General features: G+C 42.7%; 1 protein-coding gene across 4 annotated transcripts in view; it reads right to left on the bottom strand.

Moving 5' to 3' along the window:
• Positions 1–13,857: 13,857 nt before the first annotated feature.
• Positions 13,858–16,871, bottom strand: part of GADL1 (glutamate decarboxylase like 1) — a 158,384-nt gene continuing 155,370 nt past the window's right edge. For all 4 annotated transcript variants that reach the window (XM_036886156.2, XM_036886157.2, XM_057491713.1 and 1 more), the window contains one exon: positions 13,858–15,625. In XM_036886156.2, the coding sequence (XP_036742051.1) occupies positions 15,452–15,625 (174 nt within the window). In that variant the 3' untranslated portion in view covers positions 13,858–15,451. The remainder of the gene's footprint in view (positions 15,626–16,871) is intronic.

Here is a 16,871-nt window from a genome sequence, read left to right as displayed (position 1 = left end):
ATGTGGGGAATTTTTTTATTGGCTCAGGGTCAGGTGATGGACAGCCAGAGGTCTCCTTCCGGATGGAGGGGGTTTGCATCCGGGGTTTGTCAGCACATCATGGGACTGGAATCCAGGAAGAGCAGTTCATTCCTTCCCCATATGGCACAGAGCTACTTGGTGCTGTCTCTGCTCCGCCTGCCTTGTCTTCGCCCTTCTCCCTCCAGTGCCTCCAGCCTTACAATTAGAAGGATCCATTGACTCAATTGGTGTCCCTAGGGGAGTCCCAATGAATTTAAAGCTAAAAACCAAATAACTGTAGGGTTTAAATCAGCACTATTTTGGTGGTCCACCATCAACAAAAAGGTAAATTTGGTCAGTTGTATTTACTATAATCAACAAAATGTTATTAACTATACCAGGGATGCTCTTCCAGGAGTAGCTAGCCAACTAGATGCTACCAGCAAGATGGCCTGGGAAAACAGAATAGCATATGTTAGCAGAAAAAGGAGTCATCTGTGTTATGTTAGGAGGAAAATACTGTACTTTGATCCCAAATAATACTTCCCCTGATGGTACTGTTACTAAAGCCCTACAGGGACTCCCCACTTTAGCTAATGAATTAGCTGAAAACTCTGGCACCAGTGACCCTTTTACAGACTGGTTGGAAGAATGGTTTGGAAAATGGAAAGGTATGATCGCCTCTGTTTTAACATCCCTTGTTATAGTTGCGGGAGTTGTAACTGCTGTAGGCTGCTCTATCATCCCTTGGGTGAGAGGCTTGGCTCAAAAGCTATAGAGGCAGCCATAAACAAGCAAATACCTATGGCTTACACCCAAAATAATCTTATGTTATTAGAAGAAAAATTGAACTATGAGGAAGAGAGTAAAAAGCTATTAGAGAAATTTGAGAAAGGACCAAGCATAAATTAAAATACATTACTGGGAATAAAATCAGAAATTCTTAAATAAAAAGAGAGGGGAACTGTTAGGAAAGAGTATAAAACCTAAATGTGATTTATTCCCACCAGGATGTTCAAACATTTTAACAGTAAGATATGAACAAAGGGCCACGTGGTGGAAGCTGCTCGGGCTGAGAGTGGGGGTGGGGGAATTGATGAGGGCCTGGTGATACCTGTTTGGGTTTTTTAAAACCTACCAATAATATTAAGACAAATGTAAAAGAAAGAAACAACGGGCTTAGGCGACGTCCGGGGAAGACTGTGAACCCTGTAGTACTCAGCCAATGAGGAACCAGGGGAGGGACTCGCGCACTAGGAGATAAATTATTGGTGCCAAACTCCCCAGGTGTGCCTGCCCACCAGACACCCGATCTTGCAAGACCGTCATTAAAGCCTCGCTCCGCTGTTCTCTTTGTCTCCATGTCCACTTATTGAATTTGGACCAGTGAGTGTGTTTCTCACACCCACGTGCACATGTTGATCAGAAATCTGTTGAATGAATACTCAAGAGAGATAAACCTCTGTGAATCTCCAGAATTTTCTGTGTAAATTTTTCCTCTCCAATAGCCAGTCCTGCACCTCCAGATTTCTAGTCTCTCCATTCTCCCAAACCTGTACCCTTAACTCAGGGAGTCTGCTGAGCTCCCCTTGGAGTGCCCTTCCCTGTACCACCTCCATAACCACTCATCCAGTAAAATGGAGCAATCCATGTGTCCCCCTCATTAGTTAATTTCACAGGAATCGCTGTCCTTCATGGCCTACTATTCAACCAATGTCTCAAAAACCGCTGCTTCATATGCTTTGTACAGTTGTGAGCTTGCTCCACTCAGAAGGGTCAGTCTGGTTCCTGTTGCCCCACTTTGACTGGAAGCAGAAGATTGACTATACACCTCCAATTCTATCTTTCACACCTATCATTTTATTACCCAATATTTTTGTCTCTCTGTTAATTTATTTCACCTATGACAGTTTTCTTAAGTCAATTTTATACTTAGTTCATCTAAATATCGAAGTGCTATTGATATAGATGATGATATTTCTTCATCTTTGCTAAGATCTGTTTCCAATGCAGAAGTGAACTATAGAAAAATAATGCATATAGTACAGAATGTACTATTAAGTGAATAAATTGATGAAATCATACCTCCTTTGCAATGCTATTGTAAAAATTAATGAAATAATATCTGGCTAAGCATCTAGCACTAGAACATATTTAAGAAAATAGCAATTTATCTCTATTTCGTACCCACCACCAAATCTTACCACCTCCGATCTCTTTCCTTCTCTTTCCTCTTTTTTTGTGATCCCATGAGGTTAAATTATTAATCTTTTTCTTCCAGCATGTTCTGAATATTTCTCATGTTTTCCCCACTCATGCAGGTCTGGCTTTAAAGCTCCTGTGGGGCCCATTTCACCACTGTAGCTCATTGCTCTCCACGATGATATATAATCTAACTAGATCTAGAATATGCTCAACTCCTGTCATTCAGAGTAACTGTTGCTGAGTCTTTTTCCCCTTATTTTTAAGATTTAATGGTTATTTTGTTGGAAAAGACAGAGAAAGGATTTCAGGGACAATTACTCTTCAAATTAAGGGAAGTCATTAACACTCAATCAAGCTCACAATGGGGTCCAAAGTCATCCAAACATATAGCTCCTGTTCTTAATTTAGCTAACTCTTTGAGGAATCTTCATTACATCCTTTCTTATTTTGAAAATAAGAATCAAAGGCAATCCATTTAGATAGGATCAGGCCCACTACTTGAAGCAATTCAATTATCATGTCAGCAGGCAGCATCCCACAACAGTCAGTCAGCAAGGAATTTGAAATCACCAACAGCAGCACAAAGAGTTATCACTGGTTCCTAATTATCAGGCACGTGTTAGACGACAGCCATTTGGCACAGAGGTTGGTAACCCAATTTTTCTTCTCTTTTCATGTGCAAAGGCAATTGATGACTGTTAGCATATTTCATTTTTCTGAATTGTATTACATCCCCCTTATGGCAAGTTATTTGGTTATCCAAGATCAGAGAAACCCATGTGCCTGTCAAACTAGTCCCCCTTCAAATTTCCCTGGTAATGACAAATCTCTTTTCCATCTACTCAGAATCCAAGACTTGAATCCATCTTCCACAAATGCCTTCCCTCCTCACAGTGCACCCTGACTTTGGCCCTTTCAACTAATGCGATCCACAGAGAAAGCACACACACTAAACTGCTGGCTTGAAAAGGTGAAATTCAGACACCAGCTAGTATTCAGGTTAATAACCTTGGTACCAATTTGACCTCATTTAGAAGTTAAGTCTTCCCAGCTCTGTCAGGCTCTAATAACTCTGCATTATTCCCATCTTTGGTATCTGGATTCTATTATGTAGGTTTGGCCTTCCCCATTCAATCCATGCTTTTCCCAAGGAATAGGGCATGATAGTGCTGCTGGATCACTGCATTCCATTAAAATCTCCTCCTCCCTTTCTGACTTTAGAGAACCCAGACTGGCTGCCAACACCTGCCCAGCATCCTGGGCAAGCCAGCCTAGCCCTCTAACCACATACCTTCAGTCTGTATCTGTAACCCAACTGCATTCTATAAGCGCACGCACACACACACACAGGCTAGGAGGAGGGCCTTTGCCTTAAATCTACATCTATCGAAGTCCCATTTCTATTACATTACAACACAGACCGATACAGATGGGGGATGCTATGCTACAGCATAAATATGCAGCATTAGGCACATGACTGTTTTTTTGCTGGTTTAGTAGCCACAGAAGGGATGGAAGAGGCCCTAGTGCCACATAATCTTCTTATGTGTAATCTCCAGGATCTGGCCTTTACCCTTGATTGCTCACATTAGAAGTGATGCAGAAATTCCCACTAAGAATTTATTATGTGGCTACAATTATAAGGGGCATCCAGAGCTTGCAGATAGTGGAGAATCCCAAACAGTTCCTTAAAATTTACACAGCAGCTTAGGAGGAATATGTGTGCTTTAACCTGGCAGACAAGTAAGTCCTAAATTTTATGAACATAAAACCTCCCTGCAAGCCACACAGTTGGGTTGTGTAGTTCTGCTCTAAGGATGTAAGAAATACCAAAATTTACCCACAGACTCCAGGGCAACAGCCAGTCAACTAAGTGGAGCTGTTGGTCCCAGGATAAGAAAATTCCTCTCTATAGACCCATGTCACCAAGGCCTCAGGGAAACATGGTGTTTGGGTTCTTGAACACTTGACCTCATCATTCAGCTAGAGTCAACTTGCCTGTTGACTTAGGAATGATATGGAAGACAGATTTTTATATTTAGAGGGTTTTCTTCAGTGTGACAATAGGGTCTTGCTCCAAGAGCAGGGAGATGAAGAGGCAATGAAGTGTCCTCAGGCCCCCATTGACTACCCCCTCCCCTTCCCAGCCCACCAGCAGAAAGGGACAAGAGAGACAGGGAGGGAGGGAGAAGACAGCCATTTCCACAAGGTGCCATAGCCTTCTCATCCCTTGGTCTCCTCCAGCAGAATGTGACCTATGCAAAGAAACCTTGAAGCCTTCAAATAACGAGATAAAAATTGTTGAGGACTCACTAGTCATTTGGGGTGACAGTTTGTGGGTATAGGTGTTCCCCCTTGTTGTGAGCTCTCTGTCGGAACTGCAGAATATTTCAAAGGCGAGTCTGTTCTAGGCAGTGTTAGTGAAATGTTCATCCATAATTTGCGGTGTCTTAGGGTGGGTGTGGCTTCACTCTTTCACTCCCTTATGAGAAAATATTTATAAATCAAAGTCAAACTTATCCCAAGAACGACATTTTTCTGAGAGAATCAAGCTAAATTCATTGTTAAAGGAAAACTTTTCTTTTTCTACAGAGGCACATACAGTAACCAGAACACTTGACATTTCATGTGTAGCATGTGTTTTAAGATTAAAGGAGACTTAGGAGTTCATGTGAAGAGGCGGGCTAGTTGATTTACATTTATGTTTATGCAAGTGTTCCCTTAAATAAATAACTTCCCAAGGCAAATTAATGCTCTTAACTGCCAACCTTCCTTACTGCCACAGTTATTTACGGAGAAATTGCTGTGAGCTAAGGCCCCTGTGGACACCACAGTCTCATTGAAAAAATGCAGAGATGTATATAAGTACAAATTGTGACAAATATATTTAAGGAAAATTATAGAGCACTTACACTGGTGTAGATCCCATTTGGGGCAGGTGTAGGGCAGGCAGAGAAGGTGTCCCAAAAAAGCTGAGAATCCAGCTGAGATCTGAACTGTAAGCAGGAATTTAATTAGGTGAAGGGGGAAATAGCTTTCTAGGGAGAGGAAGCATTGCACCCAAAGGTTTGACATATGAGGGGGAAAGGAGGGGTGGGAGGGATCTGAAAGATTTCTGGCCCTTGGCAGTGGGGAACATAAAGCTGAAATTGTAGAGTAGTTGGATTGGGATAGGGCCTTGGCAGACACATGAGGAATTTGATCTCTATCCAGGGAATTGGAGTCACTGGATAGCTTAACTATCAGGACTGAGAACTGAGACCATTCACGTCAGCATCATTTGTTTGTTTCAGGAGATTCTCGCTCAGAAAGCTAAGGCTGTAAATCAATGAATAACTTTATTGTTTGCTTTAGGAAATTCCTGCCAACCCATCTGTCCAGAAAAGCACTTGACTCATAGCTCCCATCAGGAGGAGAGAGTGTTCACTTGTAAAAATAGCTTGCGTATCACACAACGGTTCATCTATCAAGAACTGCATCAAGACTCTCACCTTGCTGTGCCCACAGATCAGTTCTAAACTGTTACCTGATGAACTGTGTCCCAATTGGTTTGCCTTGAAATACCCACCTTAACCCCATTGAGGACAGACCTGGAGCCAGCAAATAACCTCCTGCAGCTTCCTTCCCCTTCTGAGACACCAAGACGTTCAAGGCAGTGCTCTCCCACACAGTAAGGTTAATGAACTTAGCTTTGCTTGACCAACAGATTTTCTCAAGGTCTTTTGCAGAACTGGCTCTTGTCAATCCTAAGAGCGAGAAGAAAGTGAGCGATAGGTTCAGTTTGGTGTTTGAATTTGGCTGCAGTTTGGTGAGTAGATTGAATCCAGCTTAGAATCACTGCATGGGTGCAGGAAAGCAACATTGTTCTACTCCAGAGAAGAGGTGAAAGAAGTTTGGAACTTGGACAGGACAATGGAGAAGGAGGCAAATGGATGGATTAGAGACATGTTTTGGAGATAATCCAACAGGGCGAGCTAAGAGATCTGACAGTGGGGGGAGAGAGACAGAGGTATGAAGCATGAATTACAAATTTTGGTTTGTTAACCTTAGATAGAAAATGATGCCATTCACTGAGATGGAAACATGGTCTAAGGAACAGGTTCGAAGAGGGATGTGGGGCTGGCGGGAGGGAATCATGAGTCAGTTTGGGGCATGCTGAGTTTGAGTGAGGCTGTCCAAGAAGCACCTGAACACGGGGTTGCAGAACTCAGAAAGGTCTGAGAAACAGCAATGGCCAAGTGCTCAGAAAATATTTGTTCTCACCTCCCCTGCAGTCCCTGTTAATATTTCTTAATATTTCAGATCAAAAGGCCTTTTATACTGCTGTCCTCCGACTTCAATGGCATAAAGCAGACAGGAAAATTCTTAGACTCTGGTTTGAGAAAGGGGCCATGACAGCATGATTCATTGGTGCCCTTTGAGAACAACCCAGTCCTTGATGCTTCTGTTTGCCAAGTAACTGTGGGATGCCAGACACAGCCAGATTGCTAGGACTAGTCCACACTGACTCTTTCCTCTCTGTAAAGCTACAGCAGAGTGAAGATGCTTAGAGTCTGAGCTGTGCGTTGTGGAGGATTTAGACTTGACTCTTGCATCCACCACTCCCTAATCTGATAATCTTGGAGAATTTTCTTGAATTATTTGACTCCCAGGTTCCCCAGCTGTCAAATGAGGATAGTAATAATTCTCACCTTGAACAGGGTTTTGTGAGGTGTAAATAAGACCATGGAAATGTCCTAGCTGGCACTGCATGTGGCATGTAGTAGGGACACAGTAAATGTTAGCTAGCGCTACAACCATCCTTGGTTTTCTGCATTAGAGGATCCTCAAACTTGTAGACTTTGACACTACACCTGTAGAACTAACAGGTTAAAGGAACAGAAAACCTGTATTATTCTTCTACTTTTGGTTACTGACCTCTACGTACTCCCTCTCCCCCTGGGGGTCTTTGTTTGAAGGGTCTTGGTATCCAGTGCTTCATTTGATCAGTCTCATTCCAGTAAAGAAGGAAGGGAAAAATGGGAAGAAGACTGAGAGCCTTCATTTTTCTCCACCTGTGAATCCAGTGGAACCTAGGGTTGTCCTTCATGCTGTTAAATGAGTTTTCTCTGAAGAGCTGGCCAAGAATGGTGTGTCAAGCTACTACTAGAGCGGGCTCCCTAAAGCCAGGAGCTTCCTGAAAAGGGAGCATTTTTGTGCATTTGGTTGGATTAAGCCATTTAATCCAATTTCGCTTGAGTTAAACCATATACAATAAATCTTAAACAAATTAGGACAAATCAAACCAGTTCTAATGGGTTGCATGAATTCCCACAAGATCAAGCTGGCTCAAATGGGATGTGATCAAAGTTGAAGGCATAAATTTGCTACAAAATGGAATCAGGTCAGTTCGAATTATATTAGTTAAGTTCTGACCAGGTTAAATTAAGAGAAATCAAACTGGTCCTGAAGAGGTTAAATTGAATCTAATTTTTTTTCCCCAGTTCAAAATTGGTTCTAATTGAGCCAAGGGGATTAAGTTCAAGTTATATCAATCTCTTTCCAGTTCGATTAGATAAATGTGAATAGGGCAAAGCTGACTCTGCTCTGAATCAAGCAGAGTGGATTCCAAACAGTTTAAATGGAATCAAACTTTATCAACCAAGGTTCATTTCTGAGCTGTCTGAAAAAACAAAATGCTCTAAGGACTGGTGCATGTGTCAAAGTGGCAAAAAGTACAAGTTGCTTGCCAGCGTCCATTCTCATATTTTTTCTTTGCTACTAACAGAACTACTTACATTGTTGTGGGCATCAATATATCTAGCTACAAAACAAAACAAAGATCTTTAAAAACACCGTATTTCCCAGTTTCCCCTGAAGAGAAGGTGTCACAAAGGAGAGGATGGGTTGGCTTCTGGGACAGTTTCTTTTTATTTCTTGCTACCTGAAATGTGGAGGAGATGGCTGGAGCCACAGTGCTTAAACTGCACCTGTGAGTAAAATTTGATGATTGAATTCATCCCTAAGGATCGAAGAGAATATGTATAGAGGGATCCAGGGTCCATGACAACATAGTGGAGGTGCCATCCACTTGTTAAAAGCCTTCAATGTTCCTCCCAAATCTCCACAACACTCCCCAATCTCACTGAAGGGTGTAGTTGCAAGCACCTGACCTCTCTGCCCAAAGGCTTCCTAGGGCCTTAGGACCATGGTCAGGTTTGTCAAGGGACCCTTAGGATCAGGCCTCACCCAGTTAATCCACTTATCTGTTCACCCCTTATCTACCTCACCCCTCAGATGGGACATACCTGAGGTATGTTTTACATCCCTTCCCAGAGATCAAGGGCAGGGCAGAGGCCCAGGTGTCTTACTAATTTGCTCTAATGTTGACTATGTTGGCTTCCTTCCCTTCTCTGTCTCACTTTATTCCCTCCCAGGAGTTTCCTGGACTCACCAAATGAATTGGCTGCTTGCTCTCAAATCCTTGTTCACGTCTGCTTATGGAGTAACAAAATGTAAGTCCCCATCCCTGGCTGGTCTGCCTTGGGATTTCTTTTGAATAAAGAAAAATAAACCCCTCAAGTGGAACCACAGTTATTAGGTTTTCTGTTGTATACAGTGAAACCTCATCCTCTCTGATCAATTAGCAATATGATAGTTCCTTGAGATGAAATCCCTTTATGTTACTAGATCTTTTTGCTGTAAAGAGCCTGTGGGAAAATGGAAATTCCTATGGACAGGATGCTCACCTGACCTTAAACTACTTGATGATGTAACTGGCCTACTGCTAGACTACCTGCTTCCATAACCATAGGCAATAAGCTATCACTGACTGAGTCACTATGTAAAGAGCTCTGCTCAGGGCTCTGGGTGGAGGCAGAGATGGAGGAGGATTATGGACCTGCAGATTGTTGGATGCAGACATGATTCTAGTGCTCAATGGAGTGCCATGAGAATAAAGCTGGGTATTAACCCTTTTACCCCAAGAAATTCCATTGTCATTTCTCACTCTCACTGAATTCATAGTGAATTTTCCCAGGGCTGAATCCCATTGCAAGAAAACTGATGTAGTTGGCAGGATTATTATAACCAAAGACGTGGTATTATAACCAAATGGCTGGGGTCTCTGTGGCTTGAATGAATTTGCCAACCTATTAGATTCTGGTCACAACTGTGGACTTGATAGAGAAACAATTGGGTGCCATGTACCACTCCTTGCTGGCTACAGAACCCATTACAGAAACAGCCCCAATAAAGGTAATAACCACTTATCCCATCATGGGGTGGGTACAAAATTTGACCCAAAAGCTGTGGAGTGGTGTGGTACAGATGCATACACTGGCCAAGTGGGGCATGTAACTACAGCAGTATAATGCCCTCTCTCCTAGCCCCTTGAGTGAAGAGCTCCCACATTTATTGGGGCCAGTGACATATACTAGTGAAAGGCAGGAAGAATTTACTTTAGAGCTGAAAGTAGCAGATAGTCCTTACCAGCAGGGAAGAGCCCTATACCCAAAGATGCATGGTATACAGATGGCTCCAGCCATGGGCAGCCCCTGAAATGGAAGGCTGTAGCTTTCTATCCTAAGACTGAAGCAATATAGATGGAAGTTGGTGAGGGGAAGAGCAGTCAATGAGTAGAGCTGTGGCCAGTGTGGCTTGTGATCAGCCAGGAGCCCTCCCAAATAGTTGTCTGCACTGAGAGCTGAACCGTCTATCAGGGCTTGATCCTGTGACTACTGACATGGTATTATGCCAACTGGTTGGTCGGTCACCAACGCATTTGGGTGCAAGAATTGTGGCAAGACTTATGGGCCTTTGGTCAGACTACAATTACAGTATATCATGTGACAGGTTATTTGCCACTGGCATCCCCAGGAAACAATGAAACAGATGAATTGGCCCAGGTACACTGGCTAGAAGGAAAGCCTGCCTCTGATTTGGCCCAGTAGTTACATCATCATTGTTGCATGCAGAACAAAAGACAATGTGGGCTATAGCCCATGGTGGGGCTTGACTTCGACCTTTGAAGAAGTCAGTAGAGCCCAGCATGAGTGCATTGTATACTTTAAAAGGGACTTATACCAAGTTCTACAGCAACATGGGACAATAGCTAAGGGACCAATACCCCTCATCAGGTGGCAGAGAGACTATATTGGGCCTCTGCCCATGTCAGAAGGGTAATAATATGCCACGATTTGTGTGGACACAGCTACTGGACTTCTGGTTACTTTTCCTTACATGTTTTACAGACCAGTGGATGACGAAAAGAGGCCTGGAGCATCTCTTTGCAGCCTATGGCTGACTGGAGGTAATTGAGAGTGATCAAGGCACCCACTTTATGGGACATGCATTACAAGAATGGGTGCACAATTAGGAATCAAATGGAAGTTTCATGTACCATACAATCCTACTTGCAGCAGTCATGATAAAGAGGTACAATGGTTTATTAAAATCTGGACCGAAGTCAGACACCAATAGTTACGAGAATGGTCAGTCCGCTTACGGACAGTGCTACAGCATTTGAATGAGAAGCTCCAGAAGGGAGCACTGAGTCCTGTAGAAATGCTAACACATACTGCTGCCTCCCCTATACAACTTCAAGTACAAACCAAGGAGGAATCATTGAAGCCAAGGTTCAGCCACCAAAATAGTATCTTGCTGCCAGCACCAACTGCACTGAACCCTGGAGACTCTGTAGTGGACGTGGCCTTGGACATTTCAACACATGGACCAATGATGGCTGGCTCTCCTGGCACCTTGGGAACAAGGCCTAGAAACTGGCCTCCTGTGTATTCCTGGAGTAACAGCAGAGTGGCTCCCAAAGATCACAGTTGTATATCCTGAACAGCCAAAAGGTAGGAGCATCTTGCTGGGGAGTTTTATTAGATCATTATGGCCAGTGCATGCACTTCCAGTGCCACTATATACACACCTTCCAGTAACTCCCACAGGGAGAAGGGTAAAGGTATGGTATACTAGACCTGGAAGGGACCCCCTTCCTACACAGTCCTATCATAGGACCACTCATTTGCATGCATCCTACCTGATGGACAAGACTTGCCTATGTTGGTGTCATCAAAACATGTAAATTATTGCCCTTAAGGCTAACATTCTCTGATGTCTTTGTGGACTGGGTATACACCCTAGCAAAACACTGCTACTCACAGGGGTGCATGGAGCTCCCTATCAGTACTGCTACTGACCTCCCCCAGAAAGTAGGAGTCATGAACTCATCTGAGTAGAATTGGTTTTGAATACAGCTGGAATAACCTCTGCAGGCTTGCAGATTATTATAATTTTTGTTACCTGTATCAGAATTTTGTTGTATCATAATTTTTGTTATCTGTATGTTGTTGTTATTCTCTGTTCCTATTGTGGAATCTAGTTACAACACTCCAGCTTTCTCTCACAGAGACCAGTGTGGAATATTGAAAGCATATAGATTGTGAGGTGAGAATCCTGGAGGGGTGCAGTGTGGGGAAAATGGAAGTTCCTGTGGCCAGGATCCTCACCTGACCCTTACCTACTTGATCATGTAATCTGCCTGCTGCTACGCTACTGCTTCCACAACCAAAGTCAGAAAGCTATTATTAACTGAGTCACTATATAAAGAGCTCTGCCCAGTGCTCTGGGTGGACGCAGAGATGGAGGTGGATTATGGACTGCAGACTGTTGGATGCAGATGTGATCCTAGTGCTCGAAGTATGGCCATAAGAATAAAGCCAGGTATTAACCCTTTTTTATCATCCAGGGTTGCTGCTCCCTGGCTCAATGGTTGGCCTGTTTCTCTTTTATATCTGTGAACACTCTCTAGACAATCTCATCCAAACCCAAACCATAATCTGAAATTTCATCCCTATTTTGATGGCTCTCAAATTTATATTTTTAGCCCCAACTTTCCTCCTGAAATTGAGACCCATAAATTATTACTTCTATCATTGATTGACATAGCTCAAATTTTACATGACTGAAACTACGTAAAGTTACACTTCTTGCAGCCCTCATCTCAGTAGATGGCATTTCTTTCTTATATTGCCCAAATGAAAGGTATACAAAACTGTCCTTAAAATCCCATCCACTCCTCTTCACACATTCCACTCCTCTAGCTGACCCTGTCAACACCACCATTAAATGCCTCCGGAACTGGACCCCTTTTCACCACCTCCTTCACTGCAGCTCTACTGTAAACTATCATGATTTCATGTTTGAACTGTTGCGGTTGCCTGACATTGGGTCTCCCTGAGTCCACACTTGCCTGTATACAACATATTCTCCAAATTAATCAGAGTGGTCTTTCTAAAATACAAACTGAGCACAGCAATAAGCCGCTGGGACTCCCCTCCAGTGTGCTTCCATCTAAGTCCCCACCCACAGGACCGGGTATACTGACTCCCAGAAACTTCTTTGACTTCATCATCTTCCACTCACCCCATGATTACCTCTGCTCCAGCCAAGCTTACCTCCATGTTGGTCTGTAAATGCACCACGAATACCGCTCTTTAGGCCTTCTTCCCATGTGCTCCACCTGGAACATCCTTTCTCCAGAAACCATGTGAGCTCTCCCTCACTTCTTCTCCTCCACCTGATCAGAGGTCCTGCCTAACAAACTTTTCTCCAATAACACATCCCCCTTACCCTTCGTACTCTTTCTTTTACTGTCCTTACTTTTCCTTTAAAACACTTACTACCCACTGACTTGTTACCTATTTACTTGTTTATTGCCCCAGATAGAGTGAAAGCTCTGGAAGATGAGGGAGTTTGTTTCATTCACTGTGTGTCTCCAGAACCTAGAAACTGCCTGGGACACAGCAGGCCACACTGTCAAAGTGTTTTGTTAGGGAATGAATTACAAAATTTATATTAAAGCGTTATTCCTGGATGGGGTGTGGTACATCTGAACATGTGAAGTAAAAAATAATGGAATTTTTTTAAAAGTATCTGATAGCAGCTGTTTTCTTCATTGATCAAGAGATTGTCATCTCTCCAAAACAGGACCAACAGGAGCGGAGCTGTGGCTGACCCATTCCCCAAGGCTTGCTGGTAGATGAAGGAAGATCAAACAAGAGGCAAATCCATTCTTTGCTATTACTACTTTTTCCATTTTATTAAAGGTGTTATCTAAAAAACAGACAGCTTCCAACTTACTCTGTTATTTAGCTAAAATGCCAACTGAGCCCAATTCACTTTCTTTAAATTTTTAATTTTTTAATTCAGGTATCATTGATATACACTCTTACAAAGGTTTCACATGAGCAACATTGTGGTTTCAACATTCACCCATATTATCAAGTCCCCCCTGACCCCACTGCAATCACTGTCCATCAGTGTAGGAAGATGCTGTAGTCTTTACTCATCTTCTCCATGCTGTACTGCCTTCCCTGTGACCTACCTATACTATGTGTGCTAATTATAGTGCCCCTTAAACCCCTTCTTCCTCCCTCCCCACCCACCCTCCCCCACCCTTCCCTTTGGTAACCACTAGTCCCTTGGAGTCTGAGTCTGCTGTTGTTCTGTTCCTTCAGTTTTGCTTTGCTGTGATACTCCACAAATGAGGGAAATCAATTGGTACTTGTCTTTCACTGCCTGAGCCCAATTCACTTTCAAAACGTATTGGTGCAATCCAGGTCAGAGGAGATGATTTTTAAAAAGCCAACAACAGTAAGTGTGTGTTAATGTTGCTTTTTATTTCACGGAACCCAAATGATGGCAAACATTAATTTGGGGAACATTTTACATAGACATTAACACAAAAAGGCAAATAAGAAATGCAAAACACACATTCACACAAATAGCTATCACTGGAAATTAAAGTAATTCAGAGAAAGATTAAAATATTCTTTGACCAGTGGTGATATTGAAAAACCACACACCCTAAAATGAAAATATGAATAAAAGCAAATTGTACACATCTGCTGTTTACTCTTCAAAACTGAAATGACACAAGTTAACAATGGAAAAGGTTATTGACATGCTAATCTAATACTTGAACCCTCTTTAATCTTTTGTCTTTCAAACCAGAGCTTTTAGGTTCATAATCTTACCTTGTTAACTCTGCACCCACACCTCTGAATTGTTTATTTCTTAGACAAATAAAATTCTCCTAGAAATCGAAGACCACGATCACAGAGAGAAGTACACTCATCCACTCCCAGGATAAATAAAAGGCCTCTAATTCCCAGATTCTCTGCCTAATAAGAAATCACGTAATAGTCTACATGGACATTTCAAAGCTTGAGAAAGGGAATGTTGTTTAACCCTGGACTTCGTTGTGGTTATTTCCTACAAGCAGAGAGCAAGATAAGCAGCGGGCCCCCGGATCTAAAAGAGGTACATAGTTAGAGACATCTCTACCTGATGTCCACTCCCAGCAATGACACAAACGATTGGGGGAAGTGAAGAATGACTATTGCTTTGGCGGCGAAGGCCACACTACAAAGCGTTTGCCTTTTACCCTTATCTGTAATTCGGGAAATGAAGAACAGATAATGGTTAGTTTTAACTTTTGAGAATAAACATGTATCCTGCATAAAATACACACTTTTATAAAGTAAACATCTTCTATAGCTTCTCTTTCAAAAAATTGCTTTGATAATAGTTGTCCCTAAATTTGTGCTACAGATGCCACAGCTGTAGTTCCAAAGACTGGCTCACGGGCCGCTTCAACATTAGTTATCCCTGGGCTGGCAAACATCAGAGTCATTATTCAGTCATCACAAGGTTTAACGAAACCACATCTTCTCAGATTTCACCTTGCTTCAGAATCACCTGGCAGGCTCGTTAAAATCGGACTACTGGGCCTCACCCCAGAGCTTCTGATCCAGTAGGTCTGGGTGGGCTGAGAATCTGTATTTTTAACAAGTTCCCAGCTGATGTTAGTGTTGTTGATTTCAGGGACCCACTTTGAGAACTACTGCCTTAAACTATTAATTTATATGTTCTTTAAAGAGCAGTGAAAGCTGAGAAGGCAGCCCCCACCCCCACCCCCCGCTCCCCATGATACTTTCTAAGCTCTCTTCTAGCCTGTGTCACAGGGACAATCTGGGAGAAAATCCACTTTTCGCTTCCTCCTTTATAGCAACAGCAGTGCGATGGCGGCTAAAGAGTCCTGAACGTGATTCGCTTAGCATTTTGGCTCTGCTGGCCAGGACGGGGCGTGTGCCCTATTCCCACCAGAAGGGCTGCAATCCCTCTGTGTCCCCAGAGGCCCTGGCTCTGCAGCCCTCCCCAGGACAGAACCCGGGCCTCTGGGGGCCCGAAGCCACAGCTACATGTCCCTCCCCAGCAGGTCGATCTCATCCAAGAGGAAGTCCATGTCCTCCCGGCCCACTTGAGGGCTGATCACCACCTGGCGGAAGAAGTTGACCTTCCCCCGGTGGGGCTGGTAGCCCAGCATCAGGCTTCCCTTCTTCATCATCCTCTCCTTGATGGCTGGGGCCACCTGCAGGGAGAGAGGAAGGAGGGGTAAAAGGCCAGAACACCGAGGCATTCCAGCTCATTCCAATCACTTGAAATTTGCTGGCCTCTACCAGTTTCAGGCCCTCACTCAAGAACACGAGGCCATACTAATGAGAATAATCTGCTGAGAACTCACGGCATATGAGACTGATTCAAGTGTTTTAGATACATTAATTCATTCAATGTCACAATAAATACATAAGGGAGATACTGCTAATACACCCATTTGTAAAGAGGAAATTCAGATGTATGGAGATTAAATAAATCACCTGATTAAATAAATCTCCCATGTTCAGTGAGTGGGAGACCCCAAATTTAAAACCAGGCGGTCCCACCCAAGCCCGCACTCTGAAGCTGACATCATTAGGCAAGAGTGCCTCATTAGAAGAAAATCCAGTATCCTCAGGGGCCACCATCTCAAAAGTGTCAGATGGTACACTCCCAACTTTGTCTGAATTAAGAAATACTTCAGTTGAGGCATCTGGAATAAAGAGAATTAGTCATAGATGGTGAAAAATTGCAAAATAGCCTTGCATTGAGTCTACCAAAAAAAAAAAAAAAAGCCCACTAATGCAGGTATTACATGCCATTCTGCTTTGAAGACTTAACAGTTTATTTATTAATAGGACAGATGTAAAATACAAACTCTCTCTTTTCTTAAGAGGTGTACAGTTAGTAATAAATTAGGCAGTCCATATTTTAAAGATTTCCTGCTAACATGAGAAGAATGGGCCTTGGTAAAACAAATACACAAGTTTTTCTAAAAAAATTTAATGCTTGAAGAAATTAGTCCAATTTAAGAACCAGATGAGAAAATCAGTCCATTTTAAATCAGTAGTGTGACCACCCAAGAACTAGGTTATAACCTCTTTAAATAATGAAGTTAACTTTGGAAGCACCAAGTTAAACAAGAGTGCACTTTGACTGACTTGGAAATGCAAGCTAAGTTTTTCCATTTTCATTTTATTTCAACTCTTTAAAAATTTCTGAGCATGTCCTATGTGAATATGGGAAGGGAAAACAATGATTTTTCTGCCCTTATCTTCTCAGAAGGATGAGACTTAGCTAATCCAGAAGGAGGAAACACATACATAAATACCACCAGGGACAATGGGCTTCAAAAATTCTTAAGTGGAACATAAATTTCAGTTCCCATGAGCCTCTCTTAGACCATTCCATACCACTCTAGTTCTTAAATATATCTGTATTTTATCAAATGTCCAGCCACC

The sequence above is a fragment of the Manis pentadactyla genome, chromosome 14 (genome assembly GCF_030020395.1).
Source record: "Manis pentadactyla isolate mManPen7 chromosome 14, mManPen7.hap1, whole genome shotgun sequence".
NCBI lineage: Eukaryota > Metazoa > Chordata > Mammalia > Pholidota > Manidae > Manis > Manis pentadactyla.
This window is presented reverse-complemented; position numbering and strand designations above follow the sequence as displayed.